The sequence below is a fragment of the Xyrauchen texanus genome, chromosome 4 (genome assembly GCF_025860055.1).
Source record: "Xyrauchen texanus isolate HMW12.3.18 chromosome 4, RBS_HiC_50CHRs, whole genome shotgun sequence".
NCBI lineage: Eukaryota > Metazoa > Chordata > Actinopteri > Cypriniformes > Catostomidae > Xyrauchen > Xyrauchen texanus.
This window is the reverse complement of record NC_068279.1, coordinates 29,175,925-29,200,657: the sequence shown is the minus strand read 5'-3', so window position 1 is coordinate 29,200,657 and position 24,733 is coordinate 29,175,925. Positions and strand designations below refer to the sequence as shown.

General features: G+C 37.2%; 1 protein-coding gene across 1 annotated transcript in view; it reads left to right on the top strand.

The window, feature by feature from the left end:
- wdfy3 (WD repeat and FYVE domain containing 3) overlaps positions 1-24,192 on the top strand; it is a 118,335-nt gene extending 94,143 nt beyond the window's left edge. Inside the window, 20 exon segments of the mRNA XM_052122934.1 lie at positions 102-187; positions 282-362; positions 466-520; positions 599-718; positions 878-995; positions 1,079-1,185; positions 3,584-3,737; positions 3,950-4,041; positions 4,626-4,838; positions 4,951-5,098; positions 5,505-5,659; positions 6,587-6,745; positions 7,760-7,939; positions 9,816-9,998; positions 10,122-10,182; positions 10,185-10,211; positions 11,906-12,271; positions 20,904-21,015; positions 21,207-21,404; positions 21,802-24,192. Coding sequence (XP_051978894.1) covers positions 102-187; positions 282-362; positions 466-520; positions 599-718; positions 878-995; positions 1,079-1,185; positions 3,584-3,737; positions 3,950-4,041; positions 4,626-4,838; positions 4,951-5,098; positions 5,505-5,659; positions 6,587-6,745; positions 7,760-7,939; positions 9,816-9,998; positions 10,122-10,182; positions 10,185-10,211; positions 11,906-12,271; positions 20,904-21,015; positions 21,207-21,404; positions 21,802-21,922 — 2,736 coding nt within the window. The 3' untranslated portion in view covers positions 21,923-24,192.
- Positions 24,193-24,733: the final 541 nt, after the last annotated feature.

Here is a 24,733-nt window from a genome sequence, read left to right as displayed (position 1 = left end):
TAATAATCGGCTCAGTTGATTATCTAATTGCACCCAGATATAACACAATTCCACTTTTCTGTAAGATTGATGAAAACGATCCTGTGCTGTTTTCCTCATAGCCAATGGCAGTAGAAGTGTTTTCTGGAGATGGAAGAAATTACCTGTTGGCTTTCCAAAAAGGAGTCCGGAACAAAGTCTATCAGAGGTAGAGTGAACACAGATGTCTCTTAGCATAACACATTTCCAAACTTTCCAGAGTTTCTGTTCAAGGCAATTAAAAGCTAAATCTTGTTCTCTAGATTCCTGGCAGTCGTTCCCTCACTAGCTGACAGCTCAGAGTCAGTTTCTGGACAACGTCCCAACACCAGTGTAGAACAGGGGTATGTTCCCCAAATATAACAAGTCCTAATATTTACAGGATCACGAAGTACTGTATTTCAGGATCCAATTAATTTTAATTGTGCCTGTTTCTTTTTTTAATAGGTCTGGCCTTCTCAGTACGCTTGTCGGCGAGAAGTCGGTGACCCAAAGATGGGAGGTATGCTGTCTTTTCAGTAAATAACTTTTTGGATTGTTTGTTTTTGATTGGTTTCTCATAAGAACTACTTATTTACAGAGAGGAGAAATCAGTAACTTCCAGTATCTGATGCATCTCAACACATTAGCCGGCAGGTCATATAATGACCTGATGCAATATCCAGTCTTTCCATGGATCCTGGCAGACTTTGACTCTGAGGTACAGAGGTGTCTTTGTCTCTTCCAAACAATAATTACTGCAGCATGAAAATTTGTTATACACTCTGAAGGAGGATTGGTGCTAGTTTTGTGTCATTCTCTTCCTTGGAAAGAGATTTAATCTTCTTTAGAAAGTTAATGATGTTGAGTTATTCCACAGGAACTGGACCTCAGCAATCCAAAGACATTCCGAAACTTATCCAAACCTATGGGAGCTCAGACAGATGACAGGTTGATCCAGTACAAGAAAAGATTCAAAGACTGGGAGGATCCTAATGGTAAGTCAAAGGCCAATGTGGATGATGTTTGAGCTCTACTTGTTATGCAGAAACATTTAAAACATGTATTAATTTCTTCCTAGGGGAGACTCCAGCATATCATTACGGCACTCATTACTCCTCTGCAATGATTGTGGCCTCGTATCTTGTCAGAATGGAGCCCTTCACACAGACCTTCCTCAGGCTTCAGGTTAGCTATGTTTGATGTCCTTCTTGTTTTTCTCTGTCTTGGTTCTTTGTTGCTTTCTTACCTAAGTTACTTAAAACAAAGCACAAAATTCACATTAATGCCAATTTTCAGCATAAATAGATATAGAAGAGTATAAAGAATAATGCATGCAAAATTAATCAACCTATACTATTTGCAAATATGTTGGACTTAAGATCTTATTTCTTCTAAACTAATAGCTAACCAGGATTTTGCCAGCGAACATCACTTAAGATGGTTCAAGACAACCAGCCCAGGGCTGCATTTCCCAAAAGCAATGCAATCTTAAGTTGATTGTAGAGACCATTGGCGCCAATGATGATGCTTTGGGAAATGCAGCCAAGAAAAGTTTTAGTGCAGGTGTGGAAACAATGAATTTCTGCCAGTTATTGGAAGTTCTTCCAGCCAATGGAGGGACAAAAATGGACAGATTTTAGGACTTGGAAACTCATACAGAGTGAAAACTAGTGTAGAGATCTGTGTATGAACATTATACTTACTGTAAATAGTGCGTTTTTTGGCACTGCACTCAAAGTGCTTCACATAGTGAACAAGGGGATCTCCTCAACCACCACCAGTGTGCAGCATCCACCTGGATGATTCAATGGCAGCCATAGTGCGCCAGTACGCTCACCACACACTAGCCATTGGTGGAGAGGAGAGTGAAACAGTCAATTAATGGAGAGGGATTATTAGGAGGCCATGATGGATAAGGGCCAATGGGGGAATTTGGCCAGAACACCAGGGTTACACCCCTACTCTTTTAAGAGTAGTGGCCATGGATTTTTAATGACCACAAAGAGTCAGGACCTCGGTCTCATCCGAAAGGCGTGTAGAGGCAAAACATGAGAGACAAACAGTCAAGTAGAGTTGTTGTCAGGGAAGGGCTGTGTCTTCCTTGTGTTGTGGGGCATTGAACAGTAGCACATGGCTGTTTGACAAGAAAGCTGGTCATCTCGGGTGACACTAAGTATTGCAACACAGCTGGAGGCTACAATTGTGTGTCCTTCTACTAAGATACTGTAGGGATATGGGATTTTAGGGACATTAGTGATGTCTTAGGTGGGAGAAGGTAAGCCTCAATCGTGTTAATATAGTCTTGTCATTCTATTTTTCAACCTATTTGTCATTCAATTATTTGTCCCCATTTTACACCCATTATTATAAAATGGATGACTCCAAATATTCTGATTGGATGAGACACACAAGTTAAGCTCAATCGACAGCATTTGTGGCATAATATTGATTACCATAAAATGTAATTTTGATTTGACTCCTTTTCTTTAAAAAACAAACAAGAAATATTATTGCTTACTGTGAGGCACTTACAATGGAAGTGAATGGGGACAATTTTTTAAAAGTAAAAATACTAACTTTTTCAAAAGTATAGCCACAAGACATAAAAAATATCTGTGTTAACATGATTTTAGGGTGATAAAATTGCATACTAAGTTTTTCTGTGTAAAGTTATAGCCAAGTTTACAACATTGTTGCCATGATGATGTAATATATGTATTACATCACCAATGTAAAACCTTAAAACAACTGTAAAAATGACTAAAAATCTATGTAAGTTCTTTTATAAAATTATAAGCTTCACATTTCTGCCTTTTTAAACCCTTCAAAAATTTTCCCCATTCACTTCCATTGTAAGTGTCTCACTGTAACCTCCATTTATACTTTTCCTTATTTTTTTTAAAGAAAAGGAGGGAAGAGTCGAAATTAGTTTTTGTGGTAATCAACATCATGCCAGAAATCCTGTCGATTAAGGTTAACTTGTATTGAACCCGGAATGTTCCTTTAACTCACTTGTGAGGGCATGTTCTAAATCTCTGTGCCAGGTTGCTACGTGGCTTGGCAACTGTGTCTCTCCTAAGGATAATGAACTACATGGAAAACATTTTAATTCTTATAATTATGAATATTAAATGTATCTCAATATTGGTGCCTTTTAATTTGGTGCTGTAACCTCCATTTTAGAAAAGCAATAAGCTACTCAAGCCTGCTTGGTGTCATGCCTAAGAACACCTCTTAGCTAGTAAAATCACTGTCACACACAGCCTCTCTGGCTTATTGTCTTGATAAATGCTCTATATAAAGCCTCCGCAGAGCATTGAAAGCAAACTCGACATCTACACAGAAAGAGAAACAGACTAGCACAAGAAGCAGAACATCTTCCACTCAATCACAAATATTTATATTTGACATTATTTTTCCCACCAGTTACAGTAATGTTTCTACAAGGCTAAAACAAGCATGATGTTGGATATTCCTTAGTTTCTGACAGAATGATATTAATGAAGGGCAGCTAGAGTTAATTCAATGCTTGTTTCAATGAGAAGCCATGGGTTGTATGTGAGTTTCACCTCTGTACCATCAGGGAGGTCATTTTGATCTGGCTGACCGAATGTTCAACAGTGTCCGAGAGGCATGGTTCTCTGCATCCAAGCACAACATGGCTGATGTAAAAGAGCTCATCCCAGAGTTCTTCTACCTTCCTGAGTTCCTGCTCAATTCCAACAACTTTGACCTTGGTGAGAAAACTAACCACATGTGGGTGAATCTCACAAAGCCTGTCAAGAACATTGAAATCAACCTTGCTATAATAAAATAATAAATAAAGTGTCTTATTACTGGAATGCAATACATATATTGCATTATTGCATCTATACCCTGTATACAGCCTCTCATTTTTGCTTTATATATTTATTATTTTGATGTTAAATTTAATTGATCTTTCTTAAAGGGAGTAAACAAAATGGCACCAAGCTTGGAGACGTGATTCTGCCTCCATGGGCGAAAGGAGACCCAAGAGAGTTTATCAGGGTTCACAGAGAGGCAAGTATTTGCATCAAAATAAAACAACCCTAATGAAACCAACAGCCTGGAGGAAGAAATTCTGTGTATCCTTGCTTGATACTGTTTTGACTTATCAATGTTTAAGACATTATTTGAAACTTTCTCTTATTTTCACATTAGAGGTGCACTCATTGTCATTGTTTTTTTATTGCTAATTGCTAAACTTTTATATAGGAAGAAATGAATAATACTTATGTAAAATGTTTACAATTATGTGCACTCACATAAGATAAAGACTCTTGTCATATCAGTTTTACAGTAAATGCTGCTTTATCTACATTTTGCTGGTCCTACATTCATAATCACCGCCATGTCAAGATCATATGATGTTTACTGGCATCTTTAAAAATCCTCTTTAATTGGACACTTTAATTTATGGAATTAGTTATGGCTGATTTCAAATAGTGCATTTCTACACTGGCATCAGTAACAGAAATTTTACTCTTGGGTGATGCTGAATATTTGCCGCTAGGTGTCACAAAAAATGACTGTCTGCTTCTTGAAAGTATAAAATAAGTTCATTCAGTTCATGCATAACCCTATGGATGCTTGTGTGCTTTCAGGCTTTGGAGTGTGACTATGTCAGCGCCCATTTGCATGAATGGATTGACCTGATATTTGGTTATAAGCAACAGGGTCCTCCAGCAGTGGAGGCTGTAAATGTCTTCCACCATCTCTTCTATGAGGGCCAGGTGGACATCTACAACATTAATGACCCACTTAAAGAAACCGCTACCATTGGATTCATCAACAACTTCGGCCAGATCCCAAAACAGGTTCTCTACTGTACTTTCATAAAGATGATTAAATATACTGTATCCTTTATGTGCCTTCATTAGCACTAGTGTCTGTTTTGTCAATTAATGATTGTTTTTATTATCATTATAGCTGTTCAGGAAGCCCCATCCTCCAAAGCGGGTGCGCAGTAAGTCCAACGGAGAGGTCCCTGGTGTGCCAGTTACTCTGAACTCCACCTTAGACAAGATCTTCTTCCATCACCTGGACAACTTGCGGCCCTCTCTCACCCCTGTTAAAGGTAATATGGGAGGTAACAGAGGTTTATTGTGGCCTAAGACTGACAATACATGCTCTGTGATGACCATAAAACTGAATCAAAGCACAACAAGTTTAGATCCAAATACTTCATGTATGTGCGGTTTTAAATCTCATCCTGTTCTGTCTTTTGTCGGCTATTACTGGTCATTGCTTGTCATGTTTGCATCATTTTTGTATTATCACAGAACAAATATCTTTAAGAATGATATAATAGTGATACATTTTGTTTTACATTTTTATCACTTTTAATTTGATAAACTTGTTTTGTTCTTATCAGGCAGAATTTGTTTTTAGCATCTAGGATGTGGAATATCCTTAACTGCTCTAACCATACAGTGAAGAGCATTTAAATAAGCTCTGCGTGTGTGTCATTTCCTGTTTTACAGAGCTAAAGGAGCCTTTGGGTCAGATAGTGTGCACTGACAAGGGCATTCTGGCTGTCGAGCAGAACAAGGTGTTGGTTCCTCCTGCCTGGAATAAGACCTTTGCCTGGGGCTACGCTGATCTCAGCTGCAGACTTGCTAACTATGAGTCTGACAAGGTCATTAGCAACAGTCAAGTTCTTCTATTTATTTTCAGCATAGACTTAAGCATCTGTTGTGTGCTGTTGTCAAAAATGCACATGGGAAGAGAGCATCTGCAAGACTTTGCCTATTCATAACATTTCCAAAATGTGTTTGAGTTACATTTGTTAGTAATTGTGATATTTTCTAGAGTAGTAGTTACAGAGGGGTTTGAAATGTCTTTTTTCACTTTCTACTTTATTAAAAGGATTTCTCTATACAGTAAATGCACAGTGTTGCATGTGTCTGTCAGCAGTGGAAACATTCTACAAAATGGTGTCCACAGTCATGGAAAACCTGGAAATATCAGGGAGTTTCATAATTGTGTTTTTAATAAAATCTTTTTAAGCTGTAGCCGTGTGGGCAGTGCTCTGATATTGGTTGTGGTAGAATCCCGGGAAACACAAGATCGAGTCCCAACTTAAGGTCCTTTACTGCCCCCCAACCTATTTAGCAAATGTAAAAAATCAAAAACAAAGCTAAATATATAAACAAAAATGTAAAGGAAATTTCTTTAGTAAATATAAGTTTTCTAGATGCCTAGATATTGTTGTTCTAAGCTAAATATTCTTGTGTAGACTTAAAGCCATAGTGATGTCCTGTGGGTGAACGAGTCATTCTTTTGAGTCATTTCTGTTCAGTGAAGCTGATGAACTGGTTCAAAAATTGATCTGACTGATACATTATTGAATAATTTAATATTAAATATCCTTATCCAATTATCAGAATTGAAAAGTCATTTTAATTAATTAGTCCAAAGGTGTGCAAACCCTGGTGAACTAGTGCCCACTTGATAGTTGTTGAGCGTGTTAATTTTTTTTTCTCCTTGGCACATAACAGTTTTACGTTTTATGCCTATGTTGTTGGCTCAATTGTCTTACTACAGTCACATGTTTCACTCACAGGCAGTCGTAGTATATGAGTGTTTGTCTGAGTGGGGGCAGATCCTGTGTGCTATCTGCCCAAACCCCAAGCTGGTCATTACTGGAGGGTTCAGCACAGCCATCTGTGTGTGGGAGACTGGGACATCTAAAGAGAAAGCCAAGACCCTCACACTCAAACAGGTAACCATTATTTCACACAATACATTTATTTTGTATTTAAAGAACTTCTACTTGCTAGCTTGTTTGTTTCCTTTACATATATTATTTGGTATTAAAGGGATAGTTTACCCAAAAATGAAAATTCTCTCATTACTTTCTCACCTCATGCTATCCCAGATGTGTATGACTTTCTATCTTCAGCAGAACACATTTGAAGAAAAATAGAAAGATATCCCAGCTCAGTAGGTCCTTAAAATGCGAGTGAATGGTGATCAGACATTTGATGCTCTACAAATCACTGTCAGTCAGTGTTTAAGTAATTTTAACTATAAAACATTGTTACCGAGTGCTGAGATCACACAATGAATTTGCGTTGGCATGTTTCGGATGTAGTCATATTTTTTTCTCGGTTGAGACATCCAGGATAAGCACACAAACACACCATTGTGAGTAAACAAACAGTTACAAATACAGTTCTAAACCAAAACCAACAAAGCTTCTGCACAGTATTCCTCCTACTCACTTGTAAACAGCGCTGCTCTTCCTTCGCTGTCCCACATGCCAACGTGATTACGTCACACTCGCATACCATTGCTAACTGGAAGCGATGGTTTATTGCTCAAAGGTACATCAATATTGGTCTTTTTCACACCAAAAAAATAGTGTTGCTTTAGAAGACATTAATTTAACCATTGGAGTCATATTGATGACGTTTATGCTGACTGTCTGTACTTTTTGAGCTTCAAAATTCGGATCACCATCCACTTGCATTTTAAGGACCTACTGAGCCGGGATATTTTTCTTCAAATGTGTTCTGGTGAAGAAAGTAAGCAATACATAACTGGTACATCATGAGGGTGAGTAAATGATGAGAGAATTTTCATTTTTGGGTGAACTATCCCTTTAATAACCAAAAATGTGTGTAGGTTATCCTTTAAACTGCTTTGTTAAACCTGTATGCCCTTCATAACAAAATTTCTTGGTTGGTTTTATGTCAATTAATGTAGTTAATGAAAGTACTTGTTATGTTTCCAGGCTCTTCTTGGCCACACAGATGCAGTTACATGCCTCACAGCATCATCAGCTTACCACATTATCGTGAGTGGCTCTCGAGACCGTACTTGTATCATTTGGGACCTGAATAAGTTGTCTTTCGTCACCCAGCTGAGGGGCCACCGAGCTCCTGTCTCAGCACTCTGCATCAACGAGCTTACTGTGAGCGCACTAACACTTACTAAGACAGCAGACATACCTCACATAATACATGCCAGCGGAACTGAGAGACTAGTGTTGTAGTGATGTATTAGAATTAGGGATGTGTGAGACTAGTCAACTAAACCGTTCTGATGCTGCTAGTTGACACTGGAATTACTCGTCGTTTAATATTTCCCCCCATTAAACTGATCAACATTTTTACACATTTACGTTTGGCTTTATATTTTTACAGAGGCTGCACTTAAATTAATGTCATGTTAATGTTACATTTTTAAATAGAATTAATAATACAAATATTATTTAAAAAAAGAGAATATCTGGAGCCGATTTGTTTTATAAATGTTTGAAGTCTTCTTTAAATGTTTTTGCTTGTACGTAATTCTTCCGCTGTGCAGGCTTTTTCAAGTGCAGGATAGCCGTCTCATGTGAGTCAAGTCCCGTCTTTCACCAGACCATGTAGACGTGTTCATTTTGCTAATCAAAACATTTAGGATTTTAAGTTAGTAGCATAGAAAGTGACTGTTTTAGGCTAGGTATGCCATTTTTTAAATCTGCTGATTAACTCTTTCCCCGCCAGCGTTTTTAAAAAAAGTTGCCAGCCACCGCCAGGGTTTTTGACGATTTTTGCTAAACTTTAATGGCCCGCAGAATATTTTCTTCCATGAATATATGAAGATGCTATATATCAAAATAAAGATCTGAGCCTCTGCTTTTAGGCAAAAAAAGCTGAGAAAAAGGCATTTTTATCAAACAAGTGCTTTAGTATTAGTATGGTGTTCCACTTCACGTTTGAGACGATCGCAGTCTGTTTCTTTGATCAAAGAGTTGCGTACTCTTTCAAAACATGCGCGCGGGTCTTCCTTACCGTATACCACCTAAAACACGGATACCCTGAAAATTCTGTGTTTGGCGGGGAAGCGTTTTTTCATAAAACCCGGAAAATTCCGTGTTTGGCGGGGAAAGAGTTAAGAAGGCTATTTACAACTAGATGCAGACTGCTTAACGGGTTAAACTATCTTGGGCTACCTGTTAATTTATTTAGAACAGGCTGGGTTACTCTATTGCTCCTGCACTATTCATTCAATTGTTTCAATATATATGCCTGTTAAATATTAGCTAACGTTGATTCATTGAATGTGTTTTATATTTAATGTACAGTGGTCATAATGCAATGCGAGCACGTTGCAGATAAATGCCCCCTTTTCAGTGGAATTTAGCAGTGTATTTGGAATAGATTAAGTATTTTATATGGGTTGCATTACTATCATTATTATAAAAAAAAATAAAAAATTTCTGAAGGTTGGTTTCTTTTTAGACTAGTCGACTTCAAAATGTTCATTTAAACACCAGTGAAATGATTCGTTCAGCACATCCCTAATTCGAACTACATTCAGAATTGTTTTAGTTTTGTTTTTTTGCAATTTCAATTTGTTGCGGTTTCTTTTTCATTAGTTAGACTGTTACTTGTTTGAAAAAGAAAGATCCTCCTGATTTAAAATCTTGACTTTTATGATGCCTCAAAATGTCAGAATGAAAACTAGATTTGAATTTCCTGAAGGAAATGCCAGTGCCTTCAAGGCTGTGGAAGATTAATGTTAAAAAGTTATGCAATGATTACTTATCATCTGCTTTGGTTACATTTTGAATGCTAAACATTTTAGCAATGTACTGTAAGTCAATAGGAGATTTTTAAATGAATGAAATTATCTTGAAAACAAAGTTTGAATGGAATTTGTACATTAATTGCAGTTTAATACTTGGACCAGAATTTCAAAACAGCCGAGTTTCAGGAACATAAATGCAGTACTGCCTTGTGAGCACTGTAATAACTGTAATGATTTGGATATGGCTCTAAAATCCTTGTGTCTGTTTATAGGGCGATATTGTATCCTGTGCTGGCACCTACATCCATGTGTGGAGCATCAATGGAAGCCCCATCGCCAGCACCAATACGTTCACAGGGCGGAGCCAACAAATCCTGTGCTGCTGTGTCTCAGAGATGAACGAGTGGGACACACAGAATGTCATCGTTACGGGACACTCTGATGGTGTAGTCAGGGTAACTGGGTCCTTTTTGTGTGTGTTTTTTTTTTTTTTTTTTTTTTTTTAAATCATTCTGATGAATACTTAAGAGCTATTGGTTGTTGACAAGTGACTTGATCTTGTTGTCTCGTTTATCTAGTTTTGGAGAATTGAGTTCCTGCAAGTCCCAGAAACCCCTGCTCCAGAGCCTGTTGAGCCCCCGATGTGCCAGACTGCTGTGGAGAGATTGGTAAAACATCCCTATATATATATATATATATATATATATATATATATATATATATATATATATATATACACATAGTGCATTAATAAATTATTCCGACCCCTTCATTTGATAACATTGCAAATGTATTAAAAAGAAAAAACGGAAATATCACATTGACATAAGTATTCAGACCCTTAACTCAGTACTTAGTGTAAACACCTTTGGCAGCGATTACAGCCTCAAAACTTTGGGTATGATGCGACAAGCTTTGCATATATGGATTTGGGGATTTTCTTCAATTCATCTCCTCAGATCCTTTCATGCTCTGTCTTGTTGGATGGGGACCATTGATAGACAGCCATTTTCAGGTCTTTCCAGAGATGTTCGATTGGGTTCAAGTCCGGGCTCTGGCTGGGCCACTCAAGAACATTCACAGAGTTGCCCCTAAGCCACTTTTGAGTTGTCTTGGCTGTGATTGGGGTCATTTTCCTTTTGGAAGGTGAACCTTTGGCACAGTCTGAAGTTCTGAGTGCTCTGGACCAGGTTTTCATTAAGAATATCTCTGTATTTTGCTGTGTTCATATTTCCTTCAACCCTGACCAGTCCCCAGTTCCTGCCACTGAAAAACATCCCACAGCATTTTGCTACCACCAATATGCTTAAGCGTTGTGATGGTATTGAGCAGGTGATGAGTGGTGCCTGGTTTCCTCCAGACATGGCGCTTGGAATTCAGGCCAAACCGTTCAATCTTTGTTTCTTCAGACCAGATAATCTTGTTTTTCAAAGTCTGAGAGTCCTTTAGGTGCTTTTTTGTGTTTTGCACTGAGGCTTCTGTCTGGACAGAATAAAGCCCATATCGGTGGAGTGTTGCAGTGATGGTTGACCTTCTGCAAGTTTCTCCCATTTCCAAACATGATATCTGGGGCTCAACTAGAGTGACCATCAGGTTCTTGGTCACCTCTTTTACCAAGGCCCTTCCCTCCCGATTGCTCAGTTTGGCTAGGTGACAAGCTCTAGGAGGAGTCCTGGTTGTTCCAAACTTCTTGCATTGAAGAATTATGGAGGCCACTGTGCTCTTGGGAACCTTTAATGCAAAACTTTTGTAGCTTTCCCCACTTCCCTGTGGCCCAACACAGTACTGTCTCTGAGCTCTGGAGGCTTGGGTTTTGACCTTTACTGGCTTGGGTTTTGCTCTGATATGCATTTTCAGCTGTAAGACCTAATATAGGCATGTGTGTTCATTTCCAAATCATGTCCAATCAATGGAATTAGCCACAGTTGGATTCCAATCAAAGTGTAGAAACATTTCAAAGATGATCCAGAGAAATGGGATGCACCTTAGCTAAATTTAAAGTGTCATAGCAAAGGGTCTGAGTACCTATGTCAATGTGATATTTCAGTTTTTTTTCTTTTAATAAAAGTTATCAATTATCTGGTTTTTGCTTTGTCATTATGGGGTATGTAGTGTAGATCTATGTGAAAATGAAATAATTAAGGCTGCAACATAAAATATGAAGAAAAAACAAACTGAGGGGTCTGAATGCACAGTATATTTCTACAAGTGGAATTTTAAACATTGATTATTAATATCTAATTTTTCTGGAAACACTTACAGCCTTGACACTACCTTGATATTAAACTGTTTTAGCCCACCAACGGAATTGCCATTGACTTAGTTGATCTTGACTAACTAATCTCACGTCTTGTTCTTAAAGAGAGACGTGATGCTCCAGATGATGACAGCAGTGAATCTGAGGGAGAGGAAACCAGCCTCAGTCAAGACCACAAACCTCGCACTTCAAATAGCCATCCCAGCAGCACCGTACATAGACCTAAACCCCGCACTGGAGCCTCCTGGTCGGTAGGCAGCAGCTCTGACGACTCCCGCCGCTGGTCGGATACACTCAGCATTGACGAGAAGGACAGCTTTGTTTTTGTAAACTACTCAGAGGGCCAGATTAGAGCAGGAATGCCCTTGCACCCACATTCCCAACCCCACTCATCACCCCCACATGTGCCAGTGCCACAACCCCTTCACCCCAATACTGTGGAGACTCGGTCCTACAACAAACTCAAGCCAGGTACTGTAGATTTAAACCAGTATTTTTATTTCCATGTACTCAAAAGTTATGGACATCAAATGTGTTTGATGGACAATTAATTTCAAAACCGAAGGCAATAATTCCCCCTTAAAACACTGTTTTAAAGAAAATAGTTAATTTTTTCTAGTTTGTACATTAGTTAAAAGTAATATGGTGGCAGGCTGTGTGTTTCAAACATGTAGGCTGGGCTGCAAACCAGAGAGTCAGAGGCGTCACATGAGTGAGGAGCGATTTTTATTTTTATTTTTTATTTTTTTTTTTTATTTATTTTTTTTATTATTATTTATTTATTTATTTTAATTTTTGGTTTTGGTGCCCATAAAAAAATCTGGTGGTGTCAGTGATCATGTGGCTGTTAATGTACCACAGGCTCCCTCTTATCAAATATCTCCTTTTCTCTCCACATCCGCTCCCCCTAAGTTGTGTTGCGGGCGTTTGTGAAATACTGGACCTGAATAAAGATTTTTCAGAGATTCTGTCCCGCTCCTGCAAAAAAATTATGTCATAGTTTGTCCCACCTGCAACTCTCACGTTTTGTCCTGCTCTCACCCGCAAAAGCCCACTGCTAGAGGTCTACGCAAATTTTGGTCCTGCCTGTTAAGATTCTGTCCCGCTCCAGTATCACAGACTAATTTTTTATAAATTTTTTTACAATTCCCCCCCCAAAAAACAACGGAAAAAGAGAGAAAAAAACATGTTTTCATAACACTCAAACATGGCCAAATATCTGACTGACCTTTGGTTGGTTTGAAAGTTTTGTTTGCACCTTTTTATATATATATATATATATACAGTGAGGAAAATAAGTATTTGAACACCCTGCTATTTTGCAAGTTCTCCCACTTAGAAATCATGGAGGGGTCTGAAATTGTCATCGTAGGTGCATGTCCACTGTGAGAGACATAATCTAAAAAAAAAAAACAGAAATCACAATGTATGATTTTTTTAACTATTTATTTGTATGATACAGCTGCAAATAAGTATTTGAACACCTGTCTATCAGCTAGAATTCTGACCCTCAAAGACCTGTTAGTCTGCCTTTAAAATGTCCACCTCCACTCCATTTATTATCCTAAATTAGATGCACCTGTTTGAGGTCGTTAGCTGCATAAAGACACCTGTCCACCCCATATAATCAGTAAGAATCCAACTACTAACATGGCCAAGACCAAAGAGCTGTTCAAAGACACTAGTGACAAAATTGTACACCTCCACAAGGCTGGAAAGGGCTACGGGGAAATTGCCAAGCAGCTTGGTGAAAAAAGGTCCACTGTTGGAGCAATCATTAGAAAATGGGCTAAACATGACTGTCAATCTCCCTCGGACTGGGGCTCCATGCAAGATCTCACCTCGTGGGGTCTCAATGATCCTAAGAAAGGTGAGAAATCAGCCCAGAACTACACGGGAGGAGCTGGTCAATGACCTGAAAAGAGCTGGGACCACCGTTTCCAAGGTTACTGTTGGTAATACACTAAGACGTCATGGTTTGAAATCATGCATGGCACAGAAGGTTCCCCTGCTTAAACCAGCACATGTCAAGGCCCGTCTTAAGTTTGCCAATGACCATTTGGATGATCCAGAGGAGTCATGGGAGAAAGTCATGTGGTCAGATGAGACCAAAATAGAACTTTTTGGTCATAATTCCACTAACCGTGTTTGGAGGAAGAAGAATGATGAGTACCATCCAAGAACACCATGCCTACTGTGAAGCATGGGGGTGGTAGCATCATGCTTTGGGGGTGTTTTTCTGCACATGGGACAGGGCGACTGCACTGTATTAAGGAGAGGATGACCGGGGCCATGTATTGCGAGATTTTGGGGAACAACCTCCTTCCCTCAGTTAGAGCATTGAAGATGGGTCGAGGCTGGGTCTTCCAACATGACAATGACCCGAAGCACACAGCCAGGATAACCAAGGAGTGGCTCTGTAAGAAGCATATCAAGGTTCTGGCGTGGCCTAGCCAGTCTCCAGACCTAAACCCAATAGAGAATCTTTGGATGGAGCTCAAACTCCGTGTTTCTCAGCGACAGCCCAGAAACCTGACTGATCTAGAGAAGATCTGTGTGGAGGAGTGGGCCAAAATCCCTCCTGCAGTGTGTGCAAACCTGGTGGAAAAACTACAGGAAACGTTTGACCTCTGTAATTGCAAACAAAGGCTACTATTCCAAATATTAACATTGATTTTCTCAGGTGTTCAAATACTTATTTGCAGCTGTATCATACAAATAAATAGTTAAAAAATCATATATTGTGATTTCTGGATTTTTTTTTTAGATTATGTCTCTCACAGTGGACATTCACCTACGATGACAATTTCAGACCCCTCCATGATTTCTAAGTGGGAGAACTTGCAAAATAGCAGGGTGTTCAAATACTTATTTTCCTCAATGTGTATATATATATATATATATATATATATTTATAAGCATTAACATCCATAGCATTCATTTGCACTGCATGGAGCACAAGGAAGAATTTGTATGAATTACCACCAACCCTGCAAATAATTTATTTTTATTTTGTTGATCTTGCGTAATAGACGAATAACACAAACAACACTCTGTAAAATAAATTTTATGAACTTCTATTTTAATTTTTAGACATTTATATTCTCTCAGCAGTCAAACCTGCACCACAATCTGTTAGGCTGGGTCTCAAGCCTTTATAGGGCCCTAAGCAGAATTTGATTTGGGGGCCACTCGGTGCCGGCAATATGATTGAATATTGTCAATGTTTGATTATTTGCACACTATAAATCTAACACACCCCTTATCAATTTTATTAGTTGTAGCTGTGTTGCTTACAACATACCAATTTTACCCTTCTATGGTTTTAATTGTAACAGTAGCACACCTATATTTACCCAATCCTGTTGTCCCTCTTTTACCAGTTTTGTGGACTTCCTAGACAAAAATTTGCAGGAGAAGCTGTAGACTGCATAATTTCTTTTTGAATAAGTGAGCCAGCTCCACTTAACATTGTTTCCCCATTAATTAATTTTCTGTAGGTGTAGTGTAGTGGAAGTTTCAGCCATCAGGTTTTTCAGGGAATGTGAAGTTTTCCATTATAGGGAGTGGCCCTCTGCTTACCAGATCAGTCCATTCTGAGTCAGACAGGATAGATGACCACTCAGCTGGGTCAACTGGAGGAGCTGCTGATCCATGGTGCAGGCTGGAAGTTGCTAATGGAGTGAATGTGACATCGATCCCAATGACCACAGAAGTAGAAGGACCTATAAGGAAATTACATAAATAATTATAATTAGAAATATTAATCTCAGGATATTCTACAGTAACTGAGCAAATACAAAGGCTGCTGTGCTATTAACTTGCCACATCCGCTGAGGTTGAAACAGACATGGAAGGAACAGTAGGATCAGTGGATGCACTTGCTGGGAAGTGCTCCTTGCTTGCAGAGGATGGACCTGATGAAAGATGAAAATAATAATAATAAAAGCTAGCCATGTTAGAAGTCATATTATAAGGTAATGCAACTATCAGTCAAAAACAAAGGCATGGTTTTAATATGGTTTAATAATGATCTGGGATTGTTGAAAAATCATCATCAGCTGTAGCACTGGCACTTGGCACTTCCAAAATATTTCAACAGTGCTCCTAAGGAAGTTTCATAAGAGTACATATTTGACAGAACAGAATGTTATTTTCTCAACACAAATTATTGTACACAGCAGCAAGACATCTGTACACGTAAAACAACTACTCTTAATCTATAAATGGCAAACTGAGGCATAATGATATTGGAATATAATAGCAAAGACCCCAAAATGGTAGACTAATATAAATAATGTTAAGTTGTTATCAGTACCAAGTTTATGGAACAGAAGCTTATTTTATTAAAAAAATATATACACAGGAAAGTGTATATAAAGTGTAATTTTTACACCGAAGACAAAAACTTAAATCTAAAACTTGCCACGTGATAAGATGTGAGGATTGACTGCCTCAGATGCGGAGGCAACTGAGGTTTGTCCTCTGCCACCCGGATTGAGGCGAGTTACTAAGCCACCACAAAGACCTAGAGTGCATTGGGAATTGGGCATTCCAAATTGAGGAGAAAAAGGGGAGGGAACTCACAACCGGGTATGCCACTGGATGTGCCACAACTTTCAACGGCATGTGCCAGAGGCATCAAAACGTAAGATGCCATACCTTAAAATGTTAATACTGTTACTGGAATATTAGCTGATTGTACCGTTTGTGACCATAGCTGGATAGAGTGTTTTGCAGGAAGTGTGCTTCTGTTTCCACTGTTGTTAGTTTGGTGTCGCTAAGAGATGCTGTCTGTCTCCCTGCATCTTACATCACAAAAATAACCTTTGGTAGGCTACTACCATGGCATTAATTTTTGTCCGTCCATCCATCCATCCATATACCTGAATATTACCCTAAATGACTTTCCACATGTTTAATTTCAGTGGTAAAAATATAAATAAATTTTTTCTGCCTTAAAGTGTCTGGGCGTCAGAGACCATAAGTCATGGAGACACCAAACTTGGCATGATGATCCCAAACCCCCTCACTAAACGGGCACACAATTGCACACCCACCTGACCCTAGGTTGCGCTATAATAAACACGTTTACGTTTGTCACATATCTCTGCAACCGTAAGGGATAGAATCGAATTATAAAATAGTTAGAAAGTATTTATATTATATTTTCCTCCGATCCCTTGAGTCAAGCCCTACAAAATGGGCCATTTTTATTTATTTTTTAAAAACTACTTTTTTGAACTCCTAGACCGTTTGTCCCATCGCCTATGCAATCCTATGCAATTTTGTATACATCATCTACAGACCCTCCTGACAAAAAGTTATCAAAAGTATTTCGATACGTCAAATCTTTCTGAAGATAGTAACGATACAATTCCTTCGGTTTAATGCAATTTGAGTAATTAATCAATATCTACTCATCGCAAACTCCAAATGTAACCAAACTCGGTACACACAGTCAACAGGATGTTTAGTAGATGTCAGCAACGTTTCGTACAATTCCACTGCTAGGGAGTGCTACAGCTAAAAAACTGTGATAACTTTGCAGCTGTTTGAGCAACAAAGTTCAAATTAAATATGCATCTTCTTTGATTCAAATGCTAACATATTCTTAAAAAAAATATATAACAAAAATAGCTGCCAATCACATTTCAGCACCTTTAAAACTCATATTGGGAATGGCTGAGGGTTATAGCAATTACTATACCCAAGCAGGCTATTTACACAGTCGCATATAAGAGTTTGTGGAAATTGCCCTCACGGTGGTGCTATAATTAGCTTATTCATGCTTTTGCTAATAACTCCGGAACCGTATAGGCAAAAAATAAATGTAGCTTCTCTTAATCCACGTTTGCCCCAAAATAACGTCACGTGAATTTACATTCCAGCAACAAATGTTTTCTACCACTTCGATTTATTTGAAAAACCTACTTTTTCGAACTCTTCCTAGGCCTTTTGTCCAATTTGTACGTAACTGGGTATATACATCATCTACAAACCCTCCTGACAAAAAGTTTAAATAATTTTGATGTCAAATCATTCTGAAGATATAAACAAATATGTTTTGGGGCATGACCTATAATGACTAATTAGCCTGTATCTTGTGAGCGAAATTTTCAAACTTAAAACTTTTTACACATGGACAAGGAAACACTGAAGAAACATGCAGAGTTTCGCAAATTTTTTATGCTAGGGGGGACTTAAGAAAATCCTATTTTTGCAATTGTGCTCAAAGCAGTTGAAATGTCACAACAAAATAGCTGTCCACATTATCCACAGGATTTTTTTCTGTCAAATTTCATTATTTTGATGATAAACACCTGGACAGTCTGAAGACATGCTAAATTTCACCAAAAGTGAATTACAGATGCAGATATTGTACCAATTTTGTCCACAAGAGAGAGCCACTGGAAAGAAATCCTTCTACAAAATTTCCTGTTTCGACATGCAGTCTGTCTACATTAGCGCATGCAAAAGTTTTGGTTTGCAAAGGTCTCCCGACTTGTTTATTTGTTAAGGAAATGTCTGTTTTTTCTTTATCTGGTGCTGCTATACGTGTTATATAATGTGTATAAGTGTTAGCCTGCATGTGATGACACTTGACCATAAGTTACTCATGCTCAAAATAAAAACATCACAGTTCAAACATTTATTTGTCAAATTCACAGCAGCACAGCATAATGCAGCATTTGCTGACATTAATAAAATGTTCTATAAATGTTCTGTAGCCGTAACTACACAAACATCTCCTCAGCATTTGCTGTATTAGCAGCATGGACTGGAATCATGTGGGTCGTGTATATGAAGATAAATAATGCTTTTTATGAGACTACTTGAGTATCATTGTATATAAAGTATAAATGTAAATGTGCACATCAATGAAAGGGATTAGATCTCATTCTCCCTTGTGTTCATTTAGTGAAAAACTGGTGAAACATGCCTTCATTATTTTTAAATCAATTTAGCCGTTACAGAGGAAATTCATAATTATCAAGATTGAAAATCATCAGTAGCCTGAAAATCTTTGATATACTTTTTGAAGACATTGTACCCAACCATAGTTTACTGCACCTCTTTAAAACATGTTTTGTTCAAGTAATATGACAACATTTATTCTTTATAGTATAATTGCTTTGCTGGATTGTCTTATTAGTTTTGTTCTACTATTTATTATGCTGATTTCTGATGTTCTTAAAGAAACAATACATAAACCAAACATGCACAGTCTTTACTTAACTATATACTTTTGGAATATACTCTGGAGTTGCTGCCATGCTTTCCAAAAGAAGAATTGGGCAAATTGGTTGGCAAGCAGTCCTTTTATGTAAATAAACACACACACACAAAAACCATATCAGTATAATGCATAATGCAGTACATTTATGCATTTGGCAGATGCTTTTATACAAAGCGACTTACAGTGCACTTATTACAGGGACAATCACCCTGGAGCAACCTTGAGTTAAGTGCCTTGCTCAAGAACACAATGGTGGTGACTGTGGGGATCAACCAGCAACCTTCTGATTAACAGTTATGTGCTTTAGCCCACTATGCCACCACCACCACTTACAATCTCTTCAACTCCATATAAAGGTCTTAGATCACATCTAATATTCACAGCTTGTGCTTTGGGGAATTTGATGTCTACTTATTTCTGAAAGATGATTTTTTTAATGTTTTGTCCACATAATGATCGAAAAAAAACTTTAAACAACCGTACAACCCATTGAGGAGACTTGCTCCCCGTAAAACAAAATTCAATATCTCTGGATTTACTATTTATGGGTATGTGTTTGAGTAAAATGAATATTTTTGTTTTGTTCTATAAACTAATGACAACATTTCTCCCAAATTGTAAACAAAAATATTTTCATGTAAAGCATTTATTTGCAGAAAATGACAACTGGTCAAAATAACAAAAAATACCTTGAATAATGCAAAGAAAACAAGTTCATATTAATTTATAAACAACATAATACTAATGTTTTAATTTAGGAAGATTTCAGAAATCAATATTTGGTGGAATACCTCTGATTTTCAATTACAGCTTTCATGCGTCTTTGCATGCTTTCCACCAGTCTTTTACTTTGCTGTTGGGGGACTTTATGCAACTCCTGGTGCAAAAATTCAAGCAGGAATTCAACAGACACTGAAATGGATTGGCTTCTATACATGTTGAGAAGTTTATTTAAGAAAAATGTGTAGTCATCTCTTATTTTTTTTCCAGAGCTGTATATTGCACTGTGAAAAAGGTCCATGCCTCGATAATTACCACTTGTGGCTATATTTGCTTATTACATTTCCATCAAACAGAATGAATGGTCTTAATTTAATATTATATAATTCTTTAAGCAGTTCCCATCTTTGTCAAATTTTAGGTTCTTAATCTTATATGTTATTGATCTCTCCATCTAATATATTTCCTTTTAATCCATCCTTATTTTCCTCCTTGATATTATTTCTCTCCACTCCATCCTTGCATACGTGGATACTCTGATTTGACTTTGTAATTTGCTGTAAGGCTGCAACTCTAATTACTCTGAAAGTGTATTGGTCTTAAAAAATACACCATGTTAAACCAATTTAAGACATCCCAAATGCCCACCTGTGATATCCCCAGCCCACCCCAGCATAGCTGGCAGGAGACTGTGACTCTCTGTAACCTCGATTTTTGCTAGTCAAAATCAGTAATTTTTGTGGTAATCAAAATAATGCCACACATGCAGTCGATTGAGCTCAACAAGTTATTCATAATTTGTGCGTGTGCATTGCTCCGCAACACATAACGTTGATCATGCTTCTAATTTATTTTTATGTAACTGTTTTACTTGTTGTCTGGAACTGTTAGTGGAGCGAAAATAGAAAAAATGCCTGTCCATGTTGTTTCTAATGTAAGTTACTCAATATTAACTTCTTGCTTAAGAAATTGTTGTATCAAAGAAATATCAAACTCACAATCATTCTGTAGTACAGATAGCCACGCTGGCTGTGATTACCTCATTTTCATTCAAGTGCTATTCTCTTGTGATGGAGGATTCTTATATAGTTTTTATGTGATCAACTGGCATGTATGTTGTCGTTTGCTTTGTCTCCTGTACAGGCTACAGATGGGAGAGACAGCTGGTGTTCCGGAGCAAACTCACCATGCATACAGCGTTTGACCGCAAGGACAATGCGCATCCTGCGGAAATCACTGCACTTGCCATTTCAAAGTTAGTGCACACTCTCTCTCACTCTGTTTGTGTGTGTGTGGTTTATTGAGGTGGAGATGAAAGAGACAAGAGAAACTGAGTGACTAAGTGTGATTTGTTAGTAAGATAACCGTGTTTAATCGGGGGAAATCAAATGAATTGTCTCTAAATATGATGGTTGCCTCCATAACAAGCTGTTGTTCTTTACTCAGAGATCACAGTAAGATCCTGATAGGAGATGGCCGTGGCCGAGTGTTCAGCTGGTCTGTCAGTGATCAGCCAGGACGCTCTACTGCAGATCACTGGGTGAAGGATGAGCAGGTGGACAGCTGCTCTGGATGCACTGTACGCTTCTCCCTCACTGAAAGACGCCACCACTGCAGAAACTGTGGCCAAGTCTTCTGCCAGAAGTAAGACATAGATTATATGCAGTAACATTTACAATACATCAGGGTTCCCACAGTTGTGAAAACTGGAATTTTCATGGAATTTTTAAATTAGGATTTCCAGGACTGGAAAATCTCTTTCCAAAGATTGATTATTAAAATCTTTTTCTTGGAAAATTATTTGTCAAAGAGTTAAAACCCTGATACATGGAGTATAAATACATTCAATTACTTTAATATTAATTAAGTATATTAAATATATATTATTTTTTTTTTTTTTCATCAAATTGGGAAAAAGTACTGCCCCTGTGACTTTTATTTTACAAAATGGCTTGATACCTAAAATAACATTTCAGTGACTAAACAGCTTTATTTTCAGTCTTCAGTGTTAAGAAATCAGAATCTGTTGCTGTTCCCTCAGGTGCAGTCGCTTCCAATCAGAGATAAAGCGGCTGAAAATCTCCTCTCCTGTGCGTGTGTGTCAGAACTGTTACTACAACCTGCAGCATGAGCGGGGCTCTGAAGATAGCCTGAGAAATTAGATCTTTCTCTCCCACATCACACTCCAACCACCTCTAAAAAACCCATTTGTATAGCATTGGCTTAGACCACAATGGGATCACTAATCCTCATAATTTCAAATATTACAGAAATGTGACCATTAGAGAAAGACGATTGTGGGTTTACTTTTTCCATTTATGCAGTTTCTTTTGCAGTATGCTCAAGTCATCTCCGCAATAGCATCGTCCACAAAGTTTGCAACGTTTAGATTTTAGAAAAAGCAATGCATATAACACACTTTCTCATAAAATTAGATGATATTTGTTTATATTGTATATACTTGCAATGGCCTTTTTATCTATATACAAACAATAAGTCATTATTAAGAGATAAAAGAACACAAATCAAATCAAAACACAACACATTGCTTGTAATATAGTATTATGTTAAAAATCACTCCTGGCTTTAAAAACAAAAATGTGCGTGTGTGTGTAGTCAATGTCACAAGTCACAGCATCCCAGCGTGAATAATATTGAGGACTATGAATGTTGATAATAAATGTTTGTGGGTTCTAATTATGCAAATATGATTAATTATTTTGTTTAAATATTCTGTTTTATTATTATTTGTTTTAAGGAAGTTTTGCTCACAGTATCAGTTTGTTGCCATAGAACAGCTGATAACTCCAGGACTCGGTTTTAATGTAAAATTTTGTTGCCAAGCTGCCTTGATCTGTAACTATTATCATATATTTTTACAGTAGTATAGGGCAACGGTAATATGTACATTTTGAATTTAGTGTAAACACAGCTGTTTTTTATCGTTCTAAATCATTTTTTAAAGACAGGATTTAGATGGAAGCCTTTAAATCATTTCACCAACATTATTATGATGCATTTTGAAGACCGAAGTGTATGTAGACAATTGAAAGACTATAATATAAAACATGTTTATGTAAGTCAGCTCTCTGTTCTTCTACTGACTTGATAGTAAATTGTTCTCTAGATTTTGGGTCGTGTGGGACTTCTCCATTATTTGTTACTCTCTTACACTAACCTAGCTCTTAAAAATGTATGTTTTTTTTTAATTTTATTAAAAACAGCCATTTCATTCTTTTTCGTACTTAAATTTCTCACAAAGTAATGTTAAGTTTGAATCGTTTGCTATGTTGCACCAGTTTATATGTTTGTCTGTAGATAATGAAAGCAATAGTTACTGATGTTTTCACTCCACGTGCATTTACTTCATGTGAAGTTATTGTGTGTAATAAAAAAAGGGACGTAACACTTTTATTGTATAATGAAAGACTGGAACCCTAGAATCTTTATACTTTACTCTAGACTATGGAAGAGAAAGTTTGTTGTTTTCATCTGTTCATTTGTCAGTGATACTGTGGGCAATACCCTATTATAAGTGCTGCTTTTCATTAATAGAGAGAATTATTTCTCTTTCTGTATTTAAAGTCTTACATTTGCATCCTTTTTATAAGATGAAAAATGTGTTACACATGCAGTTGTTTTTATTAATTGTTGTATGATTTTGGTGATTTGTGATACAGCCTAATATGCACTCGTTATAGTTTAATTATTGTTCATTAATGTACTGTAATTCAGTGTGCAATCGTAACATCAAGCTGTTAGGATTTTGCTGTCAACAAGCAGCTTAAAGATCAAATGGCTATATCAATCTGAAATTATTTGTGCACCTTGACATGTAGAAGGTAAAGAAAGACAAAGTAATCATTGTTTTATCAGTTGCATTATGTTGTGGGCCATTGTTTTAAAGGAGGAGGCATTTCTTTACAGTAAGATGAACTGTACAAAGTATTTATGCAATTATAATGTTTTCTTTTTGTATGATTATTATTTTTTTGTAATTTCTCAGCAAGTTTGCTTACTTGTTGCATGTCTAACACAGCTGGCATTGTATTGTACATTTTCTGGCATTATGTTTTATTTGTTTTCTCTTTTGGCTCATTTTTATGGCACTATCAAATGAATTGATCCTGAAGCCCTGAAGGTTTTGTGTACAGTTTAGGCAGAAATCTGGGTTGACTTTTGTACTGTGTATGGATGTTAAGGACTGATCCCAGGACTGATTAAATACACACAGATTGTCCCTTTTTCATGGTCTTGTGATATACTGCATAACTACAGTATATAGTATGCAAAACTGTGGTATCTGAATGTTCATTGTATATTTGTGTTGGAAAACAATAACATGACCCCTCCCCCATAGTGTAACCCTGTATCTGTTATTATGACACAATAGATACTTTTTAATTTAATTTCAATTAAAAACTTGCTGTTTACCACAACCAGTATTTTCTGCTCCAATTTGTTATTGTCATCTTTAGTTACAATGTAGCACAATATGACTTTTGAAATGTCAGGTACTTGCTCTTGCATTTGGATTAATGTGTAAGATTGTTAAGATTCACCATTGTAATAATGCAGAGAGATTTTACACTTGAATTGACAAAATTGCATTTTACCAGTTCAATGAATGGTATGTTTACTAAATGTAATCAATGACTCCTTTAAAAAGACAAGTAAGTTAAGTAAGCACATACCTAAAATGTAGTAGTGCAAGTTATGGCAAAAAAAACGAACCCAACTCAAAACTCAAAATACAAACGTATTAAACAACGTCTTGGCCTACAGCCTTTATTCAATCTACACTAAAACAGACATTGTTCATTGTGTTATAATCGTTTGTCCAGATTTTCTTCATGCATAAAATAAAAGTGTCTCTAATTCTCGGCTACAACAAAGCTTGATATTACACCTTTCTGATGACGCCATTGAGGTGTTTGATTACTGGTTTCCAAGAACACCACTGAACGGTCATT